Source organism: Archocentrus centrarchus, chromosome 10 (genome assembly GCF_007364275.1).
Source record: "Archocentrus centrarchus isolate MPI-CPG fArcCen1 chromosome 10, fArcCen1, whole genome shotgun sequence".
Classification (NCBI taxonomy): domain Eukaryota; kingdom Metazoa; phylum Chordata; class Actinopteri; order Cichliformes; family Cichlidae; genus Archocentrus; species Archocentrus centrarchus.
This window is the reverse complement of record NC_044355.1, coordinates 15,662,153-15,679,731: the sequence shown is the minus strand read 5'-3', so window position 1 is coordinate 15,679,731 and position 17,579 is coordinate 15,662,153. Positions and strand designations below refer to the sequence as shown.

The following is a 17,579-nucleotide window of genomic DNA, read 5'->3' as shown; positions in this document are numbered from 1 at the left end:
TAATTCATATTTATACTAGAATACAATATGCCAAGAGCCTAAGTAAATTACTAAATGAGTGTACATATTTATTTATTATAGTATGCTTCTCCTGTTATCAAAAACCTGATAAATAGCCTGAATTTTCTTTCCTTTAAACACCCCCTTAAGCCCAAGAATATCTAAAATATCTACAAATAGCATTTAGGGAAGAAGAAATGTTGCACAGAGGATATGAACATTTGTGATTGTAATGATTACCAGTCTCTTGCTGAGTAGCTCGTAGTCAAAGATCTCGTTTTCATACTGTTCTGCAAGTTCCTTGCACAGAGTGATGGCCTCTTCCCACATCTAAGCACACAATGGAAAGAAACAGAAGTGTCCTTCATTACACCATCTGCTAATAAATCGGGACAGCTGTTGTGGTGGGAATTCATCTCATGAAAATGTCTGTGTTCAAGTCTCTGTGGAGTGGAAGGAAGTCTCTATCTCAGCTTCAGAGAACATGAGACACTCAGGGAGAGTACAAAATGAACGTGACACCAACATACTGCACAGAAACTACGTGCGGCTGAAGAACGTCTGTTTTGATATCTTTAGTGAAGCAAATTTTAAACAATTATCAAAACTAAAAACAACGAAGTGCTTTCTGAACAGCAATTAGCACTCAATAATTGCTCAATGTGTAATACAATACTGACCTTGCCCTTGTCAAAGTAATCAATGATTGTGTCATAGAGAGTTTCTTTGAGCTGCCGCTGCGTTTGGGAGCCGTGGAACTCAAACTGGCTACACATGTCATCTGACCACTGCGTTAGAGACAGAGATAAGGAAGAAAAGACAAAGTTCATATGCTGAAACAAAGAAAACTTTGCAGTCATGACTACTCTCATTTCTGCTGTGCCATTTATCACAGATGAACAAAGAGAAGTACTTAAAGCTTACAGTTTCATTGTTGTAAATAAATCAATATTAGTCCTAAGCAGAGCATGTGCAAAAGCAGCAGAGTGCCCATTTATTATATAAATGAGACAATTGTTTATCTTCTATTACATAAATTACACAGAATTAAATTTAGGGGGGGAAAAAGTACATCATAATTTCTAAACTGTCTAATCTGCTTAGGACAGCAAAGATTAGAGCGTGCTGTGTGTTCCAGATTGTTGTTTCCAGTAGCGTGACAGGAATGACAGGACTGACCCTGCAGATAAATGGTAGATCATTAAAAAAAAGTGTTAAATAGAGTTCAAACTGCATTGATGTAATGAGACACATGGAGGAGATGACGAGCTAGAGAGCCTCATATTCCTGTGTCCCTCTACGTGAGCCTGTAAGTGGTCTCTTAAAAGTTGAAAAGAGACAAGAGGTCAAACAGACTCAGACACATACATGCACATCCTCGCCCTCTCTCTCTCTGTCTCACACACACACACACACACACACACACACACAACACACACACACACACACACACACACACACTCACTCCCTGGGCGAATGCACTGCATCAATCTCCATAGTGATCTAGTTGGCAGTAGACGGACGCAAATGCATAAACTAAACTCGCCGCTTCATCATTTGGAGGCCAGCGACGTAGCAACCATTATCAGCTAATACAAAACTGTCTCATTTGTGGCAGGTGATTAGGCAGAACAAGACACTGGGTCCAGTATTAAACCGGAATAATATGTCTTCTCATGTTGCGCGTGAGTGTCGCCCTACCTGAGCAGACGAGAGTGAAGCAGCAGTGTGTATGCTGCCTCTGTGTAGTTTTCGCACTGTCCAGGTGAAGGCCCTCCACTTGTAAAGGTACCTGAGGCAGAAACGAGCCAAACAAAGCAGTCACAATATTTGACGTCAAATCCATTAAATAAGAGATTAACAAACTCCACTAGATGCCGCTGTTGGGCAAACCTGAAGACCTGCAAATGAAACAATAGCCCCGGCGAACAATGGTGGCCTCTACCTCTCTCTTCTTGTTCTCCTCTTTTTCACACACACAGATACATAACCTGAAATATGCAGACAGCATAGCAAAAAGATCATTTAACAGCACACACCACACACACACCACACACCACACACACCACACACACACAACACACACACACACCACACACACCACACACACACACACACACACACAAAGCACATTAGGCCCATATGTCTATAATGGTCTGACAGGACGCTTGTAGCCCTATAATGTTTTATAGGCCTGACAAGGAGAAAAATGGGAGCACTCCTTGTCTCCTGGAGGACCGACTTTTACTGCTACTGCTTTAGTTTTGATCTGTTTGTTGTATCAATATCATTCTGTCAAGATGAAATTTCTCCACATGGCCAGAAGCCTGACTTTCTTGCTAAGGCCACTGATGACAAAGCAGGAAAGGAATGTTTGCAGGATGCTTTTAAATTAACAGTCCCATATCTGCTTGTGCGGTAAGGCATTGTTCACAGGACAACTGCTCATTTTGTCTGCCGAAAAATGTTGACAGTCTTACTTTCCTTGTTTGTTTTTATGTCACACCTGCTATTTCCTACTTTGCACTTTTAGATATAACAATTTTCTGGTTGGAAATTTTGTCTGGATGTAAGTTTTTATGACAGTCTAGTCACCAGATATCAAAATCAAACAGAAAAGGGAACAAAAAGACAGAAAAGTCTCAGTCCTGAGTCATTCTAACTTACATTTAAATACTGAATCTGTTTGACTATCACTTTAGAGTCATCTATTATCTTGTTTATTCTGTGACTTCCTGTTTCTCACCTCTCCCTCTTCACCTTATGCTCACTTTCACAAGTGAAATGATTTTTATTAGCCAAGTTTAGCAAGAAGTATCTTTTTATTCTTCTATATTGTCCAATACAGATAAATTAGTTTCACCTTGTTGTCTGGGCACAATATAAGAAGCGTCCTATTTCCACAATACATACTGATTCTAGGAAGGTTATGAACATATACTAGTATGTTCATGCAAAAAAATCTGTTGAATAATCAGCACACACATTAACAGTGTGTACAATTCTGTCCTAGTATAAAGGGAAGCTCACAGTTCTTAAAGGTAGAATAACTGTGTAATTATCTCACATGCTTTTGAGGCTATACAAGAATGAAAAAACTGAAAAGGGCTGCATGTAACAATCACTATTATGTAACACATATGGCAAACAGTACTACTGTATATGTACAGCAGAATGAAACTGGGAGAGGGCAACAGATGCAGTTTTCAAGTTATTGCATTTAGAGAAAAGACATTACTCATAGGCACCTGGGATGCAAACCATAACAACCAGGTGAGTCTGGTGCAGTTTGTCTTCATATTTTATTTCACAGGATTCTGTAATGAGTTTAATTCTCAACATTTAGGAACGGAGTTGGATGATGTGGTTCATCAGCGTGGTTGGTTCTGGGTTGTACACAGCAGCACAAAGGGAATTTTAATTCTGTTTTGAGTTTCATTATCCATTGTTATGTAAGTGCACCATTAGATTGTGACTTATTATATAACACAGGAATAAAATGTCTATTTGCATTAAATTATATTTATTGGCTAACATTGATTAACCAGCCAGCCAATGTTACTGTATTATCCACAAAGCTGACAAGGCAGCTGATCAGCCACTGACATACTGTAAACTTACATTCACACATACAGATAACTAATTTGTCTGAAAGCCATGGCCAGAAATGCACTGCAGGACTTGATGGGATCTGTTATTTCCTCTCTTTCCTGTCTCTCCCACTCTCTCTCTCTCCTGCAACACTTCTGTCCTCTCCTGCTCTCTCCCCTCTCCCTCCCTCCCACTCATCATGTCTCTCTCCCTCCAGTCAGGCCGAGCTGATCCTGTGGATTTTGACATTATTCAGTGAACTCTATAATCCCTTGTCAGATTATAGAGCCCCCACACACACACACACACACGAAAACATTTATGCACATCAGACATGCACAAGCATGCATGAACATACAACACAGACATGCACCATTTAAGTCAAATCCAGCAAGTCAATACCGGATATACAATCGCTTCACGATTGATGTCCTTGTAAAAGTTCTGCAAAGACAGAATGAAGAGTTGGTTAGTTTAGTTTATACAACACAATATTATACATTATCCTCCTCTCCTCTCCCCTCCTATCCACCACACTATGCTATACTACACTATGCTATGCTATGCATGATATATACTTTTGATAGCCTGTGCCTGAATATGTGGGTGTGTGTGGTTTGCAAGCATGCTAGATAAACTGCACAAACTCCCAGTTTAATTAAGTTTAATGACATCTACAGCAAACACAGAAGTAGAACAAACTGATGTAACCTCACCTCTCATCACCAGCACAAGATAAAACACACAACAGCACCAACAGACACATACTCATAATCACAAATTTGTTAAAAAAAAAAAAAAAGTTATTTTTCCCACAGGATGCTATCTACCTGTTTTATTTTGTCAAGGGTAAGAGTTATTATTTATTGAGATATGTATTTTAAATTTAGGGCGCTAACATCTTGCTATAGGCTGTCCATCAAGAATCAAGATTTGCAGCAGGTCACCAGTCTTTTAAACATACAGCAACATCTTCAGTAGAACTACAGCATCACTTTCTATGGATCTTTTCTAGACAATAACACACCAAATGAGAGCTGTTTAAAAAAAATATCCACATATGTATGACTAATATATTGTATATAGTGTGGTGATATCTATAATAGCAGCATACGCATGTTGCTATTATAGATATGTAGATTGCTGAAAGAATCCTGAAACAACATCATACTAGAAACCCTTTGAGTGTATTTTTCAATATCTTTGAATATGTTTGTTTCTTTGAAAGTTCATTTGCATGAAGAAGCAGAATAAATATGTGTGCGATTGTGTCTCTGTGTGTAATTCCTTAGTGAAGTTAGCCTGGGGGGTAAGGATAAGAGAGTGCACTAGTAACTGCTTGTGGGCAGAGAGGCTTTTTTCAGCTGGCCAAACAAATGAAACAGAATAGCTAATGGGCAGCTGCCACAGGCTACAAACTAAACACCCATGCGATGTACCAGCAGCCTCCGCCTTCGGGAAAAATAAAGCACTATAAGATGCAAACATAGACGCGTCCATCTATCGTATTACGATACTTTAAATATTTGCATCTTGGAAGTGAAAGGAAAAGAAAGACAGAGTTTTGCTGAGGAATCATATGAATTCATTTGGTGTGGAGAAGATCGTATGGTGGTGATGGGATCCACTGCTAAACCTGAGAATACTGTGGGGGAGAATCTGATTAGGAGATCACATAAGAGAAAAGACGTGGAACAGACAGGAGCTGATGCAACCCACTGCAAACAGTAGGAGACCAGACAAGGAGATGAATCTTTGCCTTTAGATCAATCAGCACCCAAATTAAATGGGGAAAAAGGAACAGAAAGACCTTGGTAAACATGACAAGGAATAAAATCAGTGTTTCATAATAAACTCTTCAGTAGATTTCTGAGATCTATATCGAACAAAGTCACAAATTTCATCTTATATTATTCTTTTAATTAATAATGGATTTATTGGTGTTGATGTATATATGTCTAAGATCAGCATCTCTTTGCTGTGAGATTCAATACTTCAGCAACAAGGTTACAACACAGTACAAGAATCGCTAGGTAAGCAGCAATAAATGCAAATGCACAGTGATGCAAACCGATCTTACTTATCTTTACTTAGCTTATGATGCTAACAAGACTTTCAAAGGCTGGCAACTCAATTTCAGAGAAGGCAGGACTTACCAGAAGATTGACCGTGCAGCTCATGCGGTTGTTGCGGCTGTCATCGCTCATCACAGTGCGGTAGTCAAGGAGACGAATGAGAGCCCCTTCACCAAGGAGACAAAGTGCTGCACCTGTGGCCTCAGCGTGGGTTTCTCAGCAGCACAGTCCAGCAGTCTGGCAGACATGCGTCCATAAGTTAATCATCAGAGACCTCTCAGAGGGTTTCACCTTGTTATTTGGTGTTATTCAGTTTGTCTATTAACATATTGGCAAGAGACCAGAAAAACTGCTAAATTCTACTAATGAGAGTTAGCAGGAAGTTCACAGTGTAAAGTGAAAAGATTGCACAGCCTTGAACCCTTTTTTTTTTTTTTCTATCTTATAACTAATACTTACATGGTCTCCAGTAGTTGCATGTATCGTTCATCTCCTCCACCGCCTTCCACCTCGTGGTCCAACTTCAGAATGATCTCATTCTCAAACTGCAGAAGATTTTTTTATTATTTTTAAAAGTCATTTTATTCTAAGTTTACAGACATCCTTAGAATGCAAGGTGTAAACAAGTATTTTTTTCACTTTACAGAGCACAACAAATCACCAGAAGCCCATATCAGATCCTTTTTAACAAACAGTTTTTCAGGCTTTGTCCATCTGAGTAAACATCAAATAACTTTGCATCACTATCTACTGAGTCATCAGTTTTCTTCTTCCTGCCTACATAATGAGTGAGCTTTCTTTGTCCTTTTGTATTTAAAATGAAGAATAAACATTTGCTTGGAGAAAAATAGTACTAGGTACATACACTCCAAGTAACAGGGCAAAAATATTTTCTCTATCGGAACAAAAGGATATTTATCACCGAGAGCTTGATTAACGGCATTGAAAGAGTGGGACAAAAGGGAGATGAGGAAGCAAAAGAGAAGAGCAACAGAAGAGAAAATCAATTATGCATGCAAGCATAAGTAACGTGTCTCTTTTACTTTTATGTGCAGCATTACAGGAAATCGATGGGTTAGCACAATGTGCATGTGCCAGAGTTATAGATTTTGTAGTTTATATTTTTCTTTCTCTTTTATTTTTTTTGCATTTGTGCATGTATGCACTGATATAAATGAAATATACGTCTGTCTTCAGGCTGTCAAAGTTAACTTGACAACATGGCATTAATGCAATATGCAAAAATTCAATAAATACATTTCCTCAAATTAACTGCCAAATCATGCAGTTATCACAGTTACTTGTTTTAATAGCTTGACTGCCTTGGGTTCTGGGTGTACACTATATTCATATGCTCATATATGTGTGTACCTTGCTGAAGTTGCCAAAATGTGCATGTTCACAGGTGATCATGTCAAAGAAGATGGGAATAGTGGCCCTTCTCAGCTCTTCTTCAGGGATCAAAGTCATCTCCAGGATGGGACCCACCATGCCAGGGATGAAACAGATCTTATGACTGCCTGAAAAATCACACACATATTTGTACTGGTTCAGAAATCACCCAGTGATTTTCACTCACTCTCAGGTAGCACTACGGGTCTCTGTCTGCCAAATACAAGAAATATTTTTCTCCTACAATAAGAGCTTTAGACTCTGTGCAGAATGTACCCTTACTACTTCCTCTGTACACACCACAGATGGTTTTAGTGGACTGATATCTTAGATTGATGTTTGCCAATATGAAACACTGCTGACTCATGAACCTTTGTTACCATACTGCATGGAGAAGAAAAACACAGACTCTTCTAGACGTTACAGTGTAGTTCTTACCTAGTTTATACCAGATGTCGCGGATTGCAAAGCCAATAGCCTTCTCATATCTCCATATCTGGAATTCAGAGAGCGAGAGAGGAAGAAAGGAAAGATACAGAGAAATTAGCCCGTTAGTTTGGAAGCCATGTCTTAATCAATACTCTTATTACTCAGTGGAAAAGATAATGTTCAACTACCTTTACTCTACTTGAACTAAATTAAATGCCTATCTGCAGGCTACGCACGGTTTTAATAGGTAGTGGGAGTATATACAGCAAATGCAGACTCCAAAATAGACCACAAATCAGTGGGGAGAGTAGGTGTGGTAAATTGGGAAATTAAATAGCTCTTCTCTCACTTGGCCAGAATTTTGTTCCTCTTGGTTGGTGAGAAATGCTGAAGCTGCAGAGACTCCTGGGTAATAAACGCTACTGCCAAGTGGAAGTAGTTATTCCACAACTAGACAGGGAGGAAGAGTGTGGAAGAGAGCAGACGTAGAGAAAGACAATGATAAAGGGGATTGAGGCACAATAAGAAGGATGGCAACAATATGAGACAAAACTTGGAAATATTACAGATATAAATACAGTTACCTGGACTTCAAAGTCATCGTTATTGAGGAACTTTTCTTTCATAGTGTCAGCATATGTATTGATGGCTCTTAGGAACACCCTAGTAGACAGATATAAACATATACAGTATGCAGACAAGCAAAACATGCCAACATTGTTGTGGTGATGTTTGATCAAGATGAGTGTAGCAAAAGAGAAGAATAAGAGTAAAAAATAATAAAAGGATGGATTCTTTAAATAATCACAATGCAACTGATTTTCTTTTTTTTTTTGTTGATCAAAGAATTTCAGCTTTAAAGCTTAAAGCCACAACTTTAAACTGCTATTCAAGAAAAGAATGTAATATTGCTTTAAATTCAAATCTTCTGCCACAGTGATAGATCGTGATAGCAAGTTAACAAAGTGTGCAGGTGTATCAGTGCGATATGGCCTTATGGTTTTCTAAAGTTAAGTAGCAAAACTACTCCCAGGCTCCCTCTGCTTCAACACTGTCTATCTATCACCATTATACAGAGCCAAATGCCATTGCTTCTCATTCCCCTGCTACTTTCAGTTTCTTTTAAATAGGCCTTTCTTTCTTTATCTGCACATCTCCATTCCAACCCTGGTCTACAGACTCCTTATCAACCTGCTTTTTCCTGTACCTCACTTTCAATTTTTCCTTTTTGCCTTTTCGTTTGACACAGCTTTAGCCTCCCCTTAGCTTACATCACAAAAAACATTGATAGCTTTCATTCCATCAGCTCACACACAGTCATATTTGTCACATCAGCCGTTTTCATCATCGCAGCCTTGATCCCAGCTTTACTATCGCCAACTCATCCCTGTGGGTTCATGTGGATGAACAAGTCACTGTGGATGTTGACTCTTTTTTTTTTTTTAATGCATAAACCCAGGCTCATGGCCAAAGACACGTGGAGCCATGCAAGAGAAGAGTTTTAAACTGGTTCTGTGCATGTGTGTATACATTTGCAATATGGTACCTGTTCTGTACCATGATCATGGCCATCCAGTCAGAGGGATACACATGTTTCCCAATTAGGTCCTTGAAAAGTAGGAAGGACTCCATTAGGAAGTCCTGCAGGAAGAGCAGACAAGAAGGACAAGAGACAAATGAGTATATAGAACTGTATTATACAGCAATGTGCAAAAATCTTGAGCCACCCCTCATTTATATTTTGCTAGGGAAATCAGTGCAGTGATTTAATGAAACATGCAAACATACATGGAAATACAGAGTTGTACAATTCTAATAAGCTTGAAAGTCAATATTTGGTATGACCACCTTTATTATTGTTATTTCTTTACACAGTCTTTCTCCAGGATTCTTGAAGAATATTCAAAGCTCTTCTTTGGCTGGCTTTTCTCCCATTTCATGTCAAGATGATCTTATACTGCTTCCTTGCAGTCCATGACTGACAGTGCTGCATTGTGGTTTGTTTTGGTTTTTTTTGGACCCAGATATGCTTGTACTGCATTGGCAGTGTATTTGGGATCGTTGTCAAGCTGAAAAACTAATGTTGGTGCAATAATATTATTATATGCCTGTGAATCTGTGCTATCTTTGGCATTTTTCATACATTCAACTAAAGAAATTGGAACAAATTATGTGTTTTTGTGACAGGCTGCTAGTAACAAAGTGCAATTTAACAAAGATACAATTTAAAATAGGTTCTTTGCTAATTGGTCTGTTACATGTAGACTCCACACTGCTTCATTCCTTGAGTTGTTACTTTTTTACTCTTCAGTGATTTCAAACATTCCTCCAAAAATGTAAAAAAAAAAAAAAAAAAAAGTAGCCAATGTCTTTCAACTTTGAAAGACCATCAGAGAGCCTGGAAAACTACTGAATCCAAGAAATTCGGGCTCTTTGGAAGCAAAATCTAAAGAAATGAGGGCTGGCTCAAGACTTTTGCACAGTATTGTATATTTTCTTAAACACTGACAGTTTGTTGGCTTGTCATCAGCAGATAATTAACAGTCATCTGTAGTGTGTGTGAGGTACTTACCACAAGATCAGTAGTTCCAGTGAAGGTTTCAATGTATTTAGAATAGTGACGATCATCCATCTGACTGAGGATAGCTGTCATGCAGGCAACAACCCTAGACTACAGAGGTAAAGTGTGTGAAAAGAGAGAGAAGAAAGAGATAACCCATTACTCTTAACCTGAGAGCAACACATCTTAAGCCAAAGACTTCTGAATCATCCATCTGTCCATCCATGTATTTTCTAAACCACTTATCCATTTGAGGATTTGCTTGGGGGCTGGAGCCTATTCCAGCTTCATAGAGCGAGAGGCGTGTTACACCCCGGACAGGTCAGCAGTCTATCACAGGATACTTCTGAATCACTTAAGGTAATCTGTTGCTGGCATGGCTAAACAGAAATTAAACTATGCGCATCAACAGGTCGTTACCAGGACGACATTTACAAATGATCATAATCACTATAACACAAACATAACCATTGCCAGGAAGGCTGGCAGTGTGTGCAGCTTCTAAATTATATTCTGTAGTTTACATTGTGGCACCCTGCCACAAAATGGGATTACAGAAAACACCTCTTGAATTGCTCTACCACTCCAAATAATAAAAACAGAGCTAAAGCTTTCAGAATTTTGATGATAAATGATAAAAGCAAATGATAAAAGGTGCACACAACTTCAGCAAAAACCCATTTTAACATACTTAATTTGATTTACTTTCGGAAACGAACAAGAGAGGACAACCTTTCAAAATACTCAACACAAGCAAGAAGAGTGCCTTTAAAAAAGGCAGTTGTGACAAAAGCCCTTTCACTGATTTGGACAACCTTAATATAACCACAAAGGGGCCGACGTTACAGTGTGATAATAATGTAATATTACATAAAAATAATTAAATAAATAAGATATAAACCCTCAAAAAAAAAAAGAGAGAGAAAAGAATACACATTGATGCTAATTTAAATATTAACTCGTAAACTTTGAATATGGCCTGAGGTGAGTGCACACAGACACACAGGGAGATTAATATTAGTGAGAGTCAGCAATAGAAGATGAAAAAAAAAAAGTCAAGATACAGAGCAGGTGGAAGAAAGAGCTGCAACTTCTGTGAGAAAGATACACATGAAAGACGTGGCTAGGCATGAAAAAGAGAAAAAAAAGTTTTAACCAAGTTAGCTTTAAATCTGTGTGAAAAGTACTTATACTGAGGAAAACTCTCTCGAGCTGGATTAGAAGAAGAAAATTCATGGAAAATTTAGAGCAGATCTTTCCACAACCAGAGGCTGAGAGGGGAGAGGCAGTGAGAATGGTAATGGTCAATGAAGGTAAAGAAAACAGAAAAAAAATGCATCTGCATGAGAACATAAATACTTACTGGCATGAAAGAAAATGTGAATTTTAAAAGTTTGCACATTTTATACAAATTCCTAAAAGTGCTGAAATCTTTAGTGATTTGTAATCTACTGTTAGAACCTCCTCCCCATCCTCCACCATCTGGACTGATGTTGCACTTTCAATCAGTTTGTTCTTATACTCAGTAAATTCCCAATGTCATCTACCTGATTTGCCAGATCCCAAAACAAATCTGTAAATAAATCATCACGCCACACAATCATCACACCACTGAGGCTCAAAGGGGCCAGAACATTTTTTAGACACTGGTAAACACTAACATGTCTTGCCTTATGCCCTTGCTTTGTTATTCTACATATAGTTTTTTTTTTTCTGATCCTCTACTCTGTTGTGCTTGAAGTCTACATAGAGTTCAGTAAATATTCAGAACAGGTATTTCTGCCACCGGGGTTTGTGAGAAATTATCCTCCGGAGTTGGGTGGCAGAAAAGGAGACTTGAGACAGAGATTAAGGATGATGGATGACTAATTGAAGATGAAAGATGAATGGCACCTAATGCGATGACAGCCTTAATTTGATCAAAAGTGGCAGGGTTTGTTTGTGCTCGCCTGCATTCTAATAGGCAAAGATAGTTTTTCAGTCATGTATGCAAACAAAACTTAAAAACTTCATTAAAACTTCATTAAAACATAGCTGCAAGCAGCAATGAAGGGGGGCATGCAGTTCAGCAGGGCATAGTCACCATGGCAACTTAATCTGATCGTGTTAAAAACGTGACTTTAAGCACTCATGGGAAAAAATACAGTCCTCACAATAGGGTCCCGTGTCCACGTGTTATGTTTGGCCTCAAGCATTGCTGAGATATGACCTCACTTCCAGTATCGTAAGTTTGCTGCTGATTTCAGCTGCCTGTGACAGACTATCGCTTTTGAAAAAAATCTAAAATTCACAAGTTGACGTTTGTCGTAACGGGTTTAGAGCTTATCAGTGACAATTTTAGGGCAGCTTGGAAAAACCTTTTTAATAAAACTCCAAGGGTCTTAGCTTCAGCAACCAAATCTTCATTTCAAACATCATAATTCTTTTTGTAAATCAGCCATATGGTTTAAATTTTACAGCAAACTTAAACTAATGGTGGCAAGAGAGTCCCGAACATGAAGCGGGGTTTTTTTTAAATTGAGCTAGTGTTTCTTTACTTCCTTCACTTGCTCTTTATCATGTCTTAGTTCCTGAAGCCAAAGCTGGATCACAGGCCATGTGTATGATAATCCTGCCCTGCAATTATTTCTTAGTCTGTTTATTTACTTGTTATATATACAGCAAAATATCACATAGTTTCACTAGAACACATGCATGTCAACTGTAAAGTAAAGAACCCTAAAACAAACAAAAAACAATCTGTGACTTTGTGTGATGCTACAACATTTTTGCAAGTGCATTATCCTTCATATTAAGTCTTTTTGAATATATAGGATTGATTTATCACACACAGCTGGATTACAGTATATCAATGCAGAACTGTCTTTTATATTATCTGTTGATGCTTATACATGATGATGCAAAGGAAGTGTGGGAAAAAAAAAACTGCCACATGCACATAGTCTGTGGTCACATGAGGAAGTGGAACATTTATTCATCACAGCACTTGATAAAGGATTTTGTCAGGATACACCTGTGTTTCCTCGCTGTTAGTCCTTTTAGAAGCTTTCTCTCTCCTCAAGATGTAATTAAGGACTTGAAAGATCCTTCATTGTGACAAAGGGAAACAATTTAGGGTCGTGGGAGGAGAGAGGACTTGAGGATGCATAAGTAAACATAATTAAAAGCACCCTCGGAGAGCAGGGACTGTCTCCGAATGCTATGCCACATTTCTAAACTTTTAATATGCACTTCTATGAGCTGCCATGGACTCCAAAAGACATGATGAAAGATGAAATAAAAAAGCATAAATACTATGGGTGCCTACGCAGCTTTGTATCTTGGTCTCCAGTAAATATCTCAATGAGGATGAGCACTATATTATTTCTTGGATGAATGTATGCGTGTTTGAGCTCAGGGTATAACTACACCCCCATCCTCCTCTCAACCTTCTGCAGTGTAGTGACACAAGAGACCCCATCAGCATACTTCCTGCTTTAATCTCTCTTCCCTCTTATGTCTCCACCCTTAAAAGTGCTAGGAGATCAGTTTAGCGTGACACCTAAGTACAGAGTAAGTGCTGGAAGAAACACTTAAATGAGGGAACAATGATTAGCTTGTCCTCAAATAATGCCTCATCTGTCACTAAAATTAACTCCTGTCACTGAAAATAAACCTTAGTATGAGAAAACACTATTATTGACAATGGTGGCAAGAGTTTAAATTATGTATATATACTAATGTATGTAGTAGGAAATGCTCCCCAATAGTGGTAAAAAACAAAAAACAAAAACGCAGGATCAAGCAACACAATTAACTCAATTTTTTTCACCTCTCGCTCTTCCTTTTTTTGCCTCCTTAGAGTGCACTGCCTGATCAGTAATAGGATTAGGAACACACACATGCACGCACACACACTTAGGAAAAACTACTCAACAGCTCATAAATTTCTGGTTTTGTGTTCACTGCGCTGGTGTATATGTGCATGTTACTGTTTTGAAGTGTAGGTCACGTGTCATATTGCCCTACTTCACTCTAATTGGCGTTCTCTGAGGGGCAATGAGCTCAATCTCCTTTAACGCCATCTAAACACGACACAAGTGCTCAAAGGGCCAAATATCTAACCATCAGATGCTCCTGTGTCATCACACATAAATGTGTTTCATCAACACATTGCATGATAAGCAAAGACACATGGCTATTTTTGTTGTATATAATAATAAACTGCAGACAATCACATTGTGTATGACAAAGAGAGAGCTCAGGGCTTGTTGAGGCAAAGGCCTTACACAACAGCTAAAAGATTACTGGCAAAACACAACGCAGACTTCAGCAGCTGAGACCGCACCCCCCCCCCCCCCCCCCCCACTCCTTTACTTTCCTTTAATATATCCATTGTCTTGTTTTGACCACTGCTGTCGGTAACAAATTTGCAGCTGTGATTTCCGAGTTGCTTCCAAATGACAGTTACCTGACAAAGCAGTCTGCATCCAGATAACTTTCACTGCATATCATCTGCTAGCCAATAATGCGTTGCTGTTGTTACTGTGGTGACAGAACCAAAAGAAATGTTTTCGCTGACAGTGAAAAGAGAGATAGAGCTCAGCACAGCAATCATTACAGTCTCAAATTACTAGTTTGAATATGTAATTGAACCCAGCTGGTATACCTTATACCTTACAGTTATTAAAATTAAACCTGAAGTCTATTATTTCTTGCGTTGTAATCATCAGAAACAAGTGTGAAACATGAAAGTTTAATGTGGAATTTTAGCCAAAAATGAGTCCTGTCTGGTCCACTGTGAGCTAAAAAAACAAGTAGAGTACAAGTAGGATTTAATAGATATATGTTATTATTTGCAACTAATTTATTGTAGCAGAGATGTGTGGATTTGTCTAAAGTCTCTGTTGCACCTTTAATCTCTAATGCTACCCACACTCATCTACTACAACAAAAAAGAGGGAACTCGTTTTGGGAGAGATATGTGCATTTACACACGCAGCACAATGCAGGTAAATTTATTATTAATGACAAATTACTTCTGACCTGGAGAGAGGACTGTTTGAGATCTAAAGGCAAATTACACTGTGCACAATCCTACCCTTCAGCAGGTAAACTGGCACAAAGACAGCAAATTCATATCAGAATCCAGCAATTGTGCTGGAAATATGGCATCTAGAGAAGCTGGCATCTCGAATTAGAGCATTAAACCTTTGATTAAGGAACAAGTACAGTGTAATCCATAGCTGCCAAAGTGTTATTGTTTGGTGTTGTTGCTAATATAAAGTTACCGCCTAAAAAAAACCCCATCATTTGGAAATTTCAAAATGTATTAGCATGGCATTTGAAATGTCCTTAAAGTTGTGTTTTGTGATGGCAGATAATACAGAAGCAAAATCATGAACCAATAATGGAAAACCAGCTGTCCTCTCTCAGAAGACAGCTGATAAAAAGAAAAGCAGATTCCTCAATAGATTAAGCCCAATGTATTTAGACATAGACAAACTTTATTGTCATTCAAAATTGCACCATACAGTGCGCATTAGAACGAGATTTCGTTGCTATAGGCTCGGATTAAATTTGGAGGAACTGCAGCAGTGATGTACAAGTAAGACTACCAGAAGGAAAAAATAAGAGAAAATTACTAAATAAATAATCAAGTTAAAAATAGAGTATATGTATATACATACACACACATATACATATATAACACACACACACATATTTACATATTTATGTATAAATCTATCTACATAAACAAACAACAACAACAAAAACCCTTTGTTTTGGAGACAGCATCCTTCCAGCTTTCTGCTGGGCTGCTTTACCTTACTTAATGCCTTAGAATCAAATGGAATGATTAAAATGGGAACACAGTGATCCGTGACTTAAAAAATGTAGGAAAGGAGCATAAAGTTCACAAACAGTTGTAAACCTGAGTGACACATTTTCTTAAGCTCTCACTGCAGCCAACATAGTATGGATGTTATTGTTAGTGTTGTTGTCAAAAATGTAAGCAATTATGATTTATGCCCGCTGATAAAGATGAATAGATATAACATTAAAAAAAAAAAACTTACATTACAGCTGTGCTCGGGTTAAGTGCTGACCTGTATTTTTTTTTTCCTATATTGTTAAATTGTGATCCATGTTTTACGTCCAGACTATTTTTTGTTTTTTGAGTGATGCTTTTTTTCTTTTTAACTTCAGTGTCACAGCAGTGACTTTACAGTGCACCTCTCTAATCCCTAATGTAACTGCCAATATGTAGCAACATGCACCCAGGTAACAATGAAATCCCATTTTATGTTAGTGGCTCTAGTGTTAGCGTTAGCAACCTATCTATTATTAGTAACCCCTGCCCTCACCCCCTGCCACTGCTCCCAAATCTCATTCATATTGGTAGTTGTAAGTTGCCAATCCTAATTTAACTGCTTATTTTTTTGAGCCTGTACTTTTATTTCTTATAAATGTTACATAGACTGTATGTAACTTAGTTTGAATTCTGTTTAAAGTTCATTATGACCATGAGATACCCAGCAGGATAAACAGTGGAACACGATGGATGCAATTAAATATAATTAACATATCGTTAATTTTAAATTAAGACAGAGAATTAAAGCATTAACTGTGACAGCTCCAATTTAAATGCTTAAGGTTTTAGAGTTTAATCTTTACACAAAGATGTTTCTGACATTGACAGAACTGCCAGTCAATAGTGTGGAACAGTGAATAAAGTAGTGCACTAAGTACACGCTGATGGCATCTACACCCATGCGCTCACCTATTAAGGTGCAAATACCCAAGACATATACATACAGATATTACCCTAGACTAGTGGATGAACAGACATCTGGAAGTCATTATGAGCAAAATAGAACCAACTATATATTGAGTTTCAATTTAAAACAGAGGGCATAAGATAACAGCATCCATTCAAATGATTCCACATCAGGTCCTCTGATGCCTTTCACAGCAGTCTATATCCCGTTTGTGCTCTCCTCACCATCTTTTTCTTTTTATCTCCCCCTTTACTCTCCTCTGTCGTTCCTTTTGTGGCATCCCCCTAGGGAAGTCATTACGCTGTTCTCAAGTGTGATTTTTCATCTTTTTTTTTTAAGAGAACATCTAAAAAACACATTCTCACTGGAGGCCTTCTTACTGTACCCCCTCACAGAAACATGCCCATCACTGACCTCCTTGTTACAGCACCTGTGGGCTGAGGTGAAAAGTAGAGAGGTGGTGGGTCGTTGGAGGGTGGGAGGTGGTTGGGGGAAAGGGGAAGGTGGGGAGTGAGAAGGAGAGATGGATTGTGTGCAAGAGTAATTAGAGCTGTTGTGTGTAAGGCTGGATTGGCTGTGTGTTTGTGTGACTCAGAGAAACAGAAAGAGGTAGCATTACAGAGTGTATGTGAACCTGTACACTTGTGCACTGTTCAGAAAACAGATCAATGTGTCCTCAGCCCATTTCCTACTCATGTAAAAAGAGCCACAATCAGTTAACACAAATAGGGAAGAGAGAGCACACAGAGAGGAGGAGAGGTCAAAGGAAAG

The 17,579-nt window shown here is 38.4% G+C and overlaps 1 protein-coding gene across 1 annotated transcript in view; it reads right to left on the bottom strand.

Moving 5' to 3' along the window:
* The window catches only part of dock2 (dedicator of cytokinesis 2), a 97,441-nt gene that overhangs the window by 13,105 nt on the left and 66,757 nt on the right, over window positions 1–17,579 (bottom strand). Inside the window, 14 exon segments of the mRNA XM_030739738.1 lie at window positions 241–330; window positions 681–790; window positions 1,703–1,792; window positions 3,984–4,035; window positions 5,748–5,830; window positions 5,833–5,903; window positions 6,126–6,211; window positions 7,038–7,186; window positions 7,497–7,535; window positions 7,538–7,554; window positions 7,837–7,937; window positions 8,072–8,150; window positions 9,034–9,128; window positions 10,060–10,158. Coding sequence (XP_030595598.1) covers window positions 241–330; window positions 681–790; window positions 1,703–1,792; window positions 3,984–4,035; window positions 5,748–5,830; window positions 5,833–5,903; window positions 6,126–6,211; window positions 7,038–7,186; window positions 7,497–7,535; window positions 7,538–7,554; window positions 7,837–7,937; window positions 8,072–8,150; window positions 9,034–9,128; window positions 10,060–10,158 — 1,161 coding nt within the window.